At 34.6% G+C, this 13137-nt stretch overlaps 1 protein-coding gene across 1 annotated transcript; it reads left to right on the plus strand.

Annotated features, from left to right (window-relative positions):
• The first annotated feature begins 6351 nt into the window (after window positions 1-6351).
• Window positions 6352-11445, plus strand: CSLA02 (cellulose synthase-like A02). The gene is made up of 9 exons (XM_079025976.1): window positions 6352-6825; window positions 6988-7086; window positions 7564-7816; window positions 9518-9628; window positions 9716-9852; window positions 9976-10089; window positions 10184-10383; window positions 10456-10659; window positions 10753-11445. Exons 1-9 carry the CDS (start codon window positions 6493-6495, stop codon window positions 10913-10915), a joined length of 1614 nt encoding a protein of 537 aa, XP_078882102.1. The 5' UTR covers window positions 6352-6492; the 3' UTR covers window positions 10916-11445.
• The last annotated feature ends 1692 nt before the right edge of the window (window positions 11446-13137 follow it).

Here is a 13137-nt window from a genome sequence, read left to right on the forward strand (position 1 = left end):
TGCGAATAATTGGCCAACAAGCACATCCAAAGCTGCGTAAAAAGAGTAATATAGGGTTATATTGAGTAAATGTGTGATAGGTGTTTCATTATGTATCGTACGGTTGGGCATGCAATTTATGAGGTAGCATGTAGTAAGGAAAGCTTCATCCCAAAAACGAAGTGGGCGAGAAGAGTGAGCTAACAATGCCAGACCGGTTTCAACAATATGGCAAATTTTACATTCTGCCATGCCATTTTGTTGAGATGTGTGAGGACATGATACTCGATGAGAAATACTCGTGCTTTGAAAATATTTGAGAAGTTTGTGATATTCATCTCCCCAATCAGATTGAACAATACGAATCTTAGTATTTAAAAGACGTTCAACATGTTTTTGAAAATTATAAAAGAGTTGTTCAACATCAGATTTGTTTCTGATAAGATAGATCCAAGTGTAGCGACTATAATCATCCACAAAACTAACATACTATTTAAAACCACCACTAGACTCTTGAGATGGTCCCTAAACATTAGTGTGAACAAGCTCAAGTGGAGAAGAAGCAATATGAACAACGTTATTGTAAGATAGTTGGTGACTCTTAGCATGTTGACACACATCATACACAGACAACTTATTATCAAAGGAAACACCTAATTTTTTTAACTTTAGAATAAACTTAACGACAGTTGAAGTAGGATGACCAAGCCGTTGATGTCATTGATACGACGATACCTTGACACTAGACGAGGCATGATGAGGAGTACTGGAAGGAGAACGACTGATTGGCACCGGATAGAGACCCTTCTTTTGCTTTTACTGAATATAAGGGTTTTCTTTGTATCCTTGTCCTTAACAAAGAAAGCATCATTATGAATTTCAATAAACACATCATTATCAGAAACAAGTTTATGAGCAGAAAGAAGATACTTATTGATTTTTGGAACATGCAAAATATTTTTAAGGGTAAGAGGTGTACCTAAACTGAAAATTTTAGAATGACCAATATGTGAAATATGAAAACCTACTTCATTGGCAACGTGAAACTGATCCTTGCCTTGATAGTGTTCTTGAACTGAGAGTCGATTGAGATCACTGGTGAAGTGATCCGTTGCACCAGTGTCAATGTACCAGTTGGTGTCGTGATTGTAATTTCATGTAATGACACTATTTCCCCCACGGTACTCCTCTGACTAATATGCATGATTGTATCACTTTATGCAATTTAATGTTATGTGATCACGTATGCCACACACTTGACATCGAGGACCACCATTGCTTCTGCCCAGACCACGACCCCGATCGCAGCTACCACCTCCACCACGATTACTGTTACGTTGGTAGTTGTGAGAGGAGTTCTTATCTTGATTACGACGGGAAGAGTTTGAATCTTGACGTGTAGCCTGGTTAGCGGAAGCTGTGATTTCTGTCACATTATTCAATGCACTGGATTGTGCCTCATGAGCAATTAGATAGGAATATAACTCAGGTAAAGTTATTGTGTCTTGATTACTCAGAACGATGATGGCGGTGAAGAGATCATCGTGGCATGGTCCTAGGCCGGCTAAGATGTAGCCGATTACTTCTTCATCAAGCATGGGATGGCCAATATTTGTCATGGTATCTGCAAGGCTTGTCATCTTCAGGTAGTATTCCGAAGCATTCAATTCGCCTTTCTTTGTAGTCAAAAGTTGTGTGCGTAATTGGATGGAGTTGCCTCTATGTTGTGTAGAGAACATGGTATGGAGTGAAGTCCATAACTCTTTAGTTGTATTGGTGCATCGAGTAAGCTAGGCAAGTACCTCTTGTGTCATAGAAGACAGAAGGCCGCCAATGATTTCCTAATCTTGAACAAACCAAGCATTGTATTCAAGATTTGGGACTTCCCTGATATCAGCACATGTTCACGTGGTGAGTTTGGCAGTAGGGACAGTGTTGGGGCCATCAAGATATCTGAAAAAGCTGCACACCATTGAAAATGAGGACAACTTGTGCCTTCCAAAGTAAGAAGTTGGTTCTCGTCAATTTGCACGAAATAGCAGTAGCAATTTTTGAAGAAGTGATGGGGGTAGACATGGCGGATCTAGAAGAAGGCCAGAAGGTCAGTGATGTTGGTGAGTAGAGAGAGAGGGAAACGTAGTCTTAGGAAGGCTCTGATACTAAGTGCAACAGAGTAATTGGCTTGAATTGATCCCATGGAGAAATGTTTGACTATATTTATATATACATATACATTTAAAAATGCTAGGATAAGTATTGATACTCACTATTTGGATCTAATTTATGCATTTGAATTGATGTTAATCTACTGTCTATTATACCCGTTTTACATCGCTTCCCTCATTCATATAAGAGCATAGGACTAGAGTAATATTGTTACTGTTGTATGATATTACAACATATCTAATTAGAATCAAACAATCTCTCAATGCAATCAATTTAGTTTATAATTGTCAAGTAATATTGTTAATTGTCTTGGATAGAATATAGATGTACATATATACCTAGGGCTGTTAATCGGGTCAACCCGATCGGGTTTCGGGTTAACGGGTCGGGTTAGTCGGGTTTTCAAAAAAAATAATTTAACCCGGTACCCGATCCTATTAAGGTATGTGTTGGTCGGGTTTGGGTTAATCGAGTTTCGGGTTAATAGGGTCGGGTTAGCCGGGTTAGTCGGGTTAATACACTAAACACTTAATTTAAACATAATATATATGGTTTTTTCAAGAGTGCAATCTGATATAAATCCAAACCATTTTTTTACTCTTTTCTTAACATCAAGAAGGCATACAAATTTAAACAAATTAAAAATAAAAGATCATGGACCTCATGGTTATTACAACATACGAGAAAACATGCATACGACAATAGCTAAAAGAGTTCTTCCATTATAAATATTAAATAGATGAACTTCAATCTCTAGTTAGCGATCAACACCATATAGTTTATTCATGTTTATAGTTAGTTTAAAGTAGAAATAAGTATCAAAATAAAATATTTACTTTTTCAGCCGCTCTAGTAATTTTGAGATGTGGAGGTTTTATATCTTTTTGGACTTCAACTTCACAAATGGGAGTTACTTGACCCTCATATGTTTCTAGAGTCACAAAAATTTACATTTTCAAAGGATTTGTAGTCTTTTTGTATAGTTCAAGTAAAGAGCAGTGGAATATGTAAAGGTTGTGAATTCCTAACCGAGTTATTTGGGTTGACCCAAAACCCGATTTTTTTGTAAAAATCAACCATAAACCCGACCCTAACTACAAATCGGGTTTGTCGGGTCAACCGAATAATCCGATTTAGAATTCTAACCCTATTGAACCCGACCCTAATTACCTTATTCGGGTTAGGGTCGGATCGGGTTAATCGGGTTCGGTTTTTTTGACACCCCTATATATACCGTAAATAATAACACGCAACAAAGTCGAAGCAAACCTTTTCGTTTTATGAAATAAAAATGTAACAAACATTACTTTTTAAATTACTAATTATAACGGGACTTTGATGGGATTTAGTTTGTACGCCGGAATATCCTTACCATGCGACGTCGTTTCATTTGATGACAGCCGATGGATGCCGTTGACTCCGTTGTACTAATTCTTTTATCAAAGTTTCATTTTGGCCCCGTATTCTTATGAAATGGCATTTCCACTCTTCTAAGTTTCAACATATGCATGCACAGTTGCACACTTCATTAATATTAGACAAAACTGCAAAAATGGTCCCTGTGGTATGCATTTTTTTGGGGTTTTAGTCCAAACAGTGACTTTTTTGGTTTCGTAGTCCTTTTGGAGTGGTTTGTATGCAAAAATGGTCCTTCCGAAAACTGAAATGACTATAATACCCTTGAGGTATTTATTTTTTATTTTTCTTTCATTATTCTTAAAATTTAATATTTATTTATTTATTTTAACAATTAAAAAAATAAAAAAGGGCCCACCTCTCTCTCTCTCTCTCTCTCTCTCTCTCTCTCTCTCCTATGTAAACCTACAGTAGATCCAACCCTCGTTCATAATCCATTTGAACATCAAATTCCAACATCAAACATCAGAGATTCCAATTTTTTCTTGCAAACAATCGATTTCTCCGATTCCTCAATTCTCAAACAATTGATTCTCACTTTTTTCCTGCAACTTAGATTAACCCACAAACTTATAGATCTTCATCCAGTTTCACTATGAACACACACACAAGATCAAGGTATATATTCGACATCGATTCAGCAGCAAAGTGCAGGTCCAGTGATAGTGGGCTGAGGTCCACTGATTTCCTACGGATGTTGAGAAGACTCAGTTTAGTGGCTATCAAAATCGACGATGAAAAGAAACATTAGTGATGTTAGAGGAGACGATAAACAAGAATCAATTCGAATGCTCAGGGTTATACCCATTATATCACCTGATTTAAACGACAATAAATCTAGAAACATCGTCTACATACAGGTTATACACAAACACCTATTTCATTGATAATACACATAAATGAGAGACAGAGGAATCGTAAGAGAAGGAAAAAAAGAGAAAGGGGTGAGTCGATAAAGGGGAGAAATCGAGAGGGGCTATTGTAGGGAGCTGCTCCGGTGGCCGGTAAAGGGGAAGAAATCGATGCGTAAGATACGAGGGGAGGAAGGAGTAAGATACGCAATGGCTCCCTCCTGCACCGATTTCCTTCTTCTCTACCTAATGGTGCTCGAACCAGAGAAGGTTCTCGATCTGCCCAATCCTAGTGGTAGCACATCAGCTCTGTTGCTTCCATCTTCCCAATACAGCGATGATTGAAAAGAAAAGAAGGAGCAAGGATTGGGGTTTGTTTAGGGTTGCTCAGATCAACAGAAAAGAAAAAAGATGGGGTGAGGCTAGAATGGTTCTATGGTGGGCGGAGATGTAGCGGTTCACGGTGGAGTTTGGTAGTCGAATGGAGGCTAGCAGGTGGTGCGGTGGCTATCTCCAGATTGCCGGAGGTAGCACAGCCCCTTCTTGTTCGTTGAAATTGGGAACGAGAGAAAGAAATGGGTATATGACCTGGAGAGAGAGAGAGAGAGAGAGAGAGAGAGAGAGAGAGAGAGAGAGAGAGAGAGAGAGAGAGAGAGAGAAGTGGGCCATTTTTTATTATTAAAATAATTATTAAAATAAATAAATAGATATTATATTTAAAAAAATCAAAGAAAAATGAAAAATAAATACCCCAAGGGTATTACAGTCATTTCAGTTTACTGAGGGACCAAATCCACAATGAAACTAGCTCAAAAGGACTACGAAACCAAAAAAGTCACTGTTTGGACTAAAACCCCAAAATTTTGCATACCACAGGGACCATTTTTGCAATTTTGTCTTAATATTATTACCTATAATGAAGAAGTTGTGGTCTACATATATAAGTCACAAAGTTGTAAGTGAGTGTTGTACAATGGTGAAAAACTACATCTAATGTTCATGAATTTGTTTTATTGCTGAAAATGGAAGGAAACATCGATTAATGAAGTTTCAAAATAATTCTACATACTAACATGAAGTAGCAAATTTCATCAGTAGTTCATTGTCTCAAAGAATTCAATAATATAAAATTTTCATATGTTCGTTTGGTTATGTAGGAATCCTCTTTTAGAGACATAAATTTGGTGTTTGTATCATTAAAAAGATATAATTAAAGTTTATATCACTTATATTGACGTATTATATTAAATCGTTGGCAATATACATATGTGATAATAAATCATAACACATACGATATCCTTAACATATTCAACTCATAATGTTAAACCTGGGTATTCAACTTATCTTAGGATTTTCAAATTAACCGGTGCAGAATTACTAATAATAATAATAATAATAATAATAATAATAATAATAATAATAATCTGTAACTATAAGGCACAAGATTTGAATAACTATTCATTTGTCTTGCCTCAACTAAGGTTAAATATTGAAGTCAACATAGTAGACAATTAATAGTTAGAATGAATATATCTAGTATATAAACGAGATAAAAATTGTCCCAAGATTTGAATAACTATTCATTTGTCTATGCGTAGGATGCTTAAAAATGTAAATACAAAGAAGTAGAGGGACTGGAATTAACAGAATGCACAATAAAGAGAAGCAAGGTAGAGTCGAAAGTCAGTAGTAGTAAAATTATTACAAAAAAAAAAAAAAAAAAGTTATAAATTTGACTATAAAAAACCCTCCATCTCTCTCTCTCCTTCACTTGCTCCACTCCTCTCTTTCTCTCTCTACCCCTCTTCACTCTCCTCACCATTTCCTATCCTCTCTTCAGCAATGCCACAACACACCTCTGCTTCTCTTCTATTATGATTCGATAGAAACACAGAAGCAGTACTGTTTTGGCATAATCTGTAAGCAGAAGGAAGGAAATCAAGACAGTGTGTGTCAAAACCAACCACTTTCTCAATCTGGGTAGAGAGAGAAACCCCCAAATCTCACCCACATTTAACGAATCTCCATAGATCTACTTTCCCCTGTTTTCCCCTGTTTCAGTTGAAACCAGATAGTGAAAATGGGAGACGTTATATCCGGGAAGAATCTGATACCGGAGAGTTTTCCGGGGGCGTCGGTGGACTTGGCGGCGCAAATTGGTTTGTTATGGGACCTAATCAAGGCGCCATTGATCGTGCCATTGTTGAGATTGGCTGTTTATGTCTGTTTGGCGATGACCGTGATGCTTTTTCTCGAAAGGCTTTACATGGGTATTGTAATTGTCCTTGTTAAGCTGTTTTGGAAGAAGCCAGAGAAGCGATACAATTGGGAACCCATTCGTGACGATTTGGAAATCGGGAATTCTGCTTTCCCTTTGGTTCTTATTCAAATCCCAATGTTCAATGAGAAAGAGGTTCGTCATTTATCATTATTGTGTATGTTTTGTTTGTGCTTTTTTCCGATTTCTCGTAATTCGGAGTAATTCCGTGAGTTTCTTGTGTCCTCCTTTGTTGATTTATGAGGAATTTATGTTACGTTTGGTATTGATTCATTGAATGAATGGATGATGTCACAGGTATACAAGATCTCAATTGGGGCAGCATGTAATCTCTCATGGCCTTCCGATCGACTCGTGATTCAAGTACTTGATGACTCTACTGATTTTGTCATCAAGGTACAACTTATTAAAGCCAATTTTACCTCTTTGGTTTTATATCTAAACAGTACTACTCATCAAAGCAGAAAGAAGATTTCAATAATTACTCATCACATTCAACCTTTTTTACTTATTCAAATCATTACACCATTTTTTATTTTTGAGACCGAGTTTGGTGAATCCGTTGCCATAATTTTGTTACATGTCATAAACCAAGTAAAGTTATTAATATGGTTTTCATTGCTATTAATAGTGTTTTTCCATATGAATTTTCTTCCTAAAAATCCAAGTGAACAGTTTCTGATTCATATAATCTAAATCAATAACTACTTTGATTGGGTTTCTACAAATTAATTAAATTCTATCTTATCAAACAAGGGAATAAACTCATTTCACATTTAAAACTTAAAAAACTTGCATCTTTCAGTAAACGACAAAGGCTACTTTCACGATGTTGTTGTTTAGATTTTTGATTAGATTGTGTTTTTAATTTAGGATATGATCGAGAAAGAATGCCAAAGATGGGCAAGCAAAGGAGTTAATATTAAGTATCAAATCAGAGAAAGCAGAGGAGGTTACAAAGCCGGTGCTCTTAAAGAAGGATTAAAGCATGATTATGTCAAAGACTGTGAATACGTCACCATTTTTGACGCCGATTTCCGACCGGAGCCAGATTTTCTCCGGCGAGCCATTCCTTTCCTTGAGTTCAACCCCCAAATCGCACTAGTTCAAGCTCGGTGGCGTTTTGGTAAGTTTCTCATTCTGATTTTTCTGTTAAATCTTGATTAAATTAAATAATATTTTATTATTTTTTTCTTATTTACTTACACTTTTTAGATAAATTTTAAAGGGTAAGAAAGGGTACAGTTGACGTTGAGTCTTGTTGATAGCTAATGTTAAAAGTGTCGGTGGTAACATTTTTCTTTTTTTTTTTTAAATAAAAAATACATCCTCTTTTTTTGTTTTTATCTCGTTAAAATTATTTAAATCATAATTTACTTATTTATTAAACTTGTACATTAATCATTTAATAGTAACACATTTAAAATACATTTTTTCTGCAACCTAATTAATGCAACCTATACGTTGGAAGTCATGAGAAAAGACATGCCAACAAGAACTACATAATTTCTTTTCTTATTTGTAATAATGCACAAACATTAATTTTCAAAGACATTTATTTTAATTAACACCGTTTACAATTTCAAACCTTTGAATACTTTTCCTGATAAAAAAAATGTTATTATCTTTACTTAAAAAGGCATTGGAAAGTGAGTTATATTATCTAAATAATTGAATAAAGAGTTGTATCGTATATGAACTTTTGACATGTACATATTTGATACCAAACTCCATCTATTTGCATGTACAAACTTTTGTTAACATTGAAACAACATTTTTGTGTAACATTTGATTAGATATTGTGTATGTGGTGGTTTTGTGGAAATAAACCAAGTTTAGAAAGTTACAGAGAGCATATCTAGAAAGTACAAGGATGAATGCTAAAAAAAGAGTAAAGTACAAGGCGATAAGATGTAAATTAATTGTTGTCCGTTGCCCAATTAGACTCCACCAATCACGGAATCGTAGCGCCCTCCACTTTGTTTACTTTGCGAGCTTATGCAGGGTTGTAACACGTGCTTAGAAAGTTGTACCCTAGTTAAAAATAAAAAAACAAATATTGGAGTTTGGAGTAAATTGACATAAATGTCCGGAAATAACTCATGGGCCACCCCACAACAGTCGGCATAAATATTGCTGGATGGTTTCGTCATTTCTACATTTATCATTCATATATATATATATATATATATATATATATATATATATATATATATATTTTTTACTTTCACACTCAAAAGTGACCTGTAATTTTTAAAGAGGAAGCAACTTCAATGTGTACAAGGGCAATATAGTAATTAGGTATGTCTGCAGTCCACGTGCATTTATGCTTCCATGATGTAGTGTACTCTGCGCATTGTCGTTGGTACAGCTGCTAGATTCTAGTTTCACACCGACGCTCTTTTCTTACCATCTGAAATATCATTTTTGTATTTTACCTACTTCCTTTTCATTTCTAGTCTAGAGTCTAGTCTACTATATATTATTATTATTAATAAATAATAAATAGAAGAACGTTATGCTAAACACCAATTCTTAATTATAAAAATTGAAAAATATCAAGATTTTTTTTTAATTAATGATTAAATAAAAAAGAGGCGATGATGATGGTGTGGTTGATATAAAGGTGATCGTGGGATGTTGACAAAAAACAAGCTGTGAGTTCATGTGCTGAATGGCGTGTTGTGTTTGTGATGTAGAGACATGTGTCATGTAGCTACGATTGATCATGGGCCCACAATATTCACACATGGACACCGCATTTACTTACTATTCACCTTTTTTCTTAAATAATATTTACAATAATTTATTTTTTTATTTGTTTCAGTGAACTCTGATGAATGTTTATTGACAAGAATGCAAGAGATGTCGCTGGATTACCATTTTACAGTGGAGCAAGAAGTCGGATCAGCTACTCATGCATTTTTTGGATTCAACGGTAATATAAATATAAATAAACAAATTTCGGCATTTATTTTTCAATAAAATAATCAAGGGGTAAGATAGTAATTAATTAAATATACAGGAACTGGTGGCGTGTGGCGGATTGCTGCCATTAATGAAGCCGGAGGGTGGAAGGACCGAACGACGGTGGAGGACATGGATCTTGCTGTTCGAGCAGGTCTTAAAGGATGGAAATTCCTGTATCTTGGTGATCTTCAGGTAAGTACATCAATTTTTCATCAAAATAAAAAAAAAAAAAAATTTTAAAAAAAAAAAAAGAAAGAAAAACTTTAATTGATGAATTGATTTTTATGATGATGAATGTTTTTTTTTTTTTTGTAGGTGAAAAGCGAACTTCCGAGTACATTCAAAGCCTTTCGTTATCAGCAACATAGGTGGTCCTGTGGTCCTGCTAATTTGTTTAGGAAAATGGTGATGGAGATTGTTAGGAACAAGGTTAGTTTACTTCATTTTCATTGATAAATGATAATCTCTCACTTCCCCCCATGTATTTATTTTTAAAGTGATATTCATTGCATTAATTTCACAGAAAGTGACATTATGGAAGAAGCTTTACGTGATCTACAGTTTCTTCTTTGTAAGAAAGATCATTGCTCATATGGTCACTTTCTTCTTCTTTTGTGTTGTTCTTCCCCTCACGATATTGGTCCCTGAGGTTGATGTTCCCATTTGGGGCGCCATTTACATCCCCTGCGTCATCACCACCTTGAATTCAGTCGGAACTCCAAGGTATGTATGTCTATATTTACATATCATCACATCACATCAAATGGTTTGCTAATTCAATTTTTGTTGTTTTAGATCCATTCATTTATTGTTCTACTGGATTCTGTTTGAAAATGTGATGTCCCTGCACCGGACTAAAGCCACATTCATTGGTTTACTTGACGCAAAGAGATCAAATGAGTGGGTTGTTACTGAAAAACTGGGAGATGCTCTCAAGAACAACAAATCAAACGCCAAAGCACCAAAGAAATTCAAATTCAATTTCAATTTCGGTGACAGGTAATTCAAATCGTTATACCTTTTCTTTCATCAATTCAACTTGAATGTTTCAAGAAATTAGCTTAATTAGGGTTAATTTTTGGTGATATGTAGAATTCATCTAACCGAGCTAGGGTTTGCTGCGTTCCTGTTCTTCACTGGATGCTATGATTTCATGTACGGGAAGCACAACTACTTTATATACATCTTCCTGCAGACGATCACCTTCTTGATCGTTGGATTTGGTTATGTTGGCACCATCGTCCCAAGCTCTTGAAGATGATGCATGGACTGAAATCGAAAAAAAAAAAAGAAAGAAAAAAAGCAAAAGCCTACATCTTTTTACTCTTTCCATATCTCAAATTATTCACAGTATATACAATCTTTCGTGTGATTGATAAAACAAACACATGCCCATGCCGTTTGAGAAAGGGAAGAGGAAAGAGATTGGAGTTTTTGGTTGGATGTTTGTGAAAATTTTTAAGGAGACATAAGAAAAATTAATTAGGTTGTTTGTTAGAGAGCATAGTATACAGTTGAATCGAGTCCAGTTGAAGAAGAAGAAGAAAAGAAGATGTTTATTTCTTATGTTGCTTTTGTTTTTAAATATTTATATGTTGAGTTGGGCTTTTTCTTTTTAGATTTATGTTTTGTGGAGGGAAATAATATGGTGGCAATAGGAGAGTGAGTCGATTATGATCGTAATGTGCCATCTATTATTGTACTCTCTTTTTTATTTATTTGTTTGGGAACTCATGTATTTGTAGTACAACTTCATACCATTAAATTAAACAAATGTTTTGTCTACTTTTTTTTTCCATGTGCAAAATTTTTAGAGATGATTTATTTGCATTTCTTGGAGATATATCATATATGCAGTGTTTTAAAAACCGGTTCGAACCGGCCGGTTGAACCGGTCGAACCGGGAACCGGAGGTGAGGGCGGTTCGATTTGGACCGGTTTGATAATGATTTTCTGACCGGATTAAACCGGCCGGTTTTGGTAAAAAACCGGTTCAACCGGCTGAATTGAACCGGAATGGACCGAGTTGAACCGGACATTCTTGGATTTTTGTGTTTGTTTTGTGCTTCTTTGTTTGATTTTGACTTCTATAATGATTGTTTTTATATGTTGTATTCTATTTATGTTTGTAATACTAAAAAGATGACAAGTTTTGTAAACAATGTATGTAGGATAATTAAAAACATATAAAAATATAGAAACGGTTTGACCATCCGGTTGAACCGGAAAACATCACCCGACCGGTTCAATTGAAAAACCGGTTTTTAAAACATTGCATATATGTATTTAGGTCCTTCAAACGAACTATAACAACTTGTTTATTTTCATTCGTTTAGGTTTAATCGAACAAACGAACCAACATTTAGAGAGTAATAAAAGATAAACATCCATAGTCATACCAAGAATTAATAAACCACTAGTAAGGAACTAGAGAGAAACCATTACAATAAAGTGCATGCCAAAATTGGATTTTGAAATAAACCATTAGCAAGGAACTAGAGAGAAACCATACAATAAAGTACATGCTAAAACTGGATTTTGAAGCCAAGGGACCATGTTAATTTTAGATTTTCTACTCCTATTGAAAATTGAAAAAATATAACCTATCTACCACATTATCAAACAAATCAGATTTCGTAGGAATAGAAGACCCGAAAAGAAGACAATTTGGAAACTCCATAAACACCATAAAGCATAAATAACCACCGTATCAAAAGCCTTCCGTTTACTTCCTATCAACCTAGCCGAATCCGTCCACTGAAAATCGAGAAACCGTTGCAATAAAGTAAGTTGATAGCACTTTAATATTTTTATCAAATCTTAAAATTGTAAAACTTGAACAATTCTTAGATGTTCCATTTATGCTCTTGCAGGTTGTATAACATTATGTATATATTATATAAATAACAACTAAACATAAAGAAATAAACATTCATGAATATTTATGAACAAACAATACCATAATTTACGTTCGTTCATTTAATTAGACGAACAAAAAATCATATTCATGCTTATTTAATTAATAAATAATTGAACTTTCCGTTGAATAGATCAATGAATATTCCGATGAGAAGTTGGTTTGTTAACAAACTTATATAATTATATGTATTTGCTTTAATGACTTCTTATTTCAAAAGTATATTGTATTCTCTTCCACAAAATAATTTAAAAAAACGACTTTCAATATTTTATTAATTATGTATAGATTAAGCATTAGACGACCTACTACTTTTGAGAATCTTAAATTGTTACGGGACATTTTGCTTTGGACAAAAGTCAAAAGAAATTTTATATGTAATACCAAAACCATAAATGGAATATGGTCATAATGAATTTGATTAGGAAGATACCCTATATTTGGACATGTCTATATCATTATAATATTTCATTACTCAAGTTGTTGGAAATTTAGCATATAGTAATATGTACGCATGTGACTGCTGAATCGTTTTCTAACAACTTGTGATATGAACATGA

The sequence above is a fragment of the Lactuca serriola genome, chromosome 2 (assembly GCF_051521515.1).
Source record: "Lactuca serriola cultivar US96UC23 chromosome 2, Lser_US96UC23_V15, whole genome shotgun sequence".
Lineage (NCBI taxonomy): Eukaryota > Viridiplantae > Streptophyta > Magnoliopsida > Asterales > Asteraceae > Lactuca > Lactuca serriola.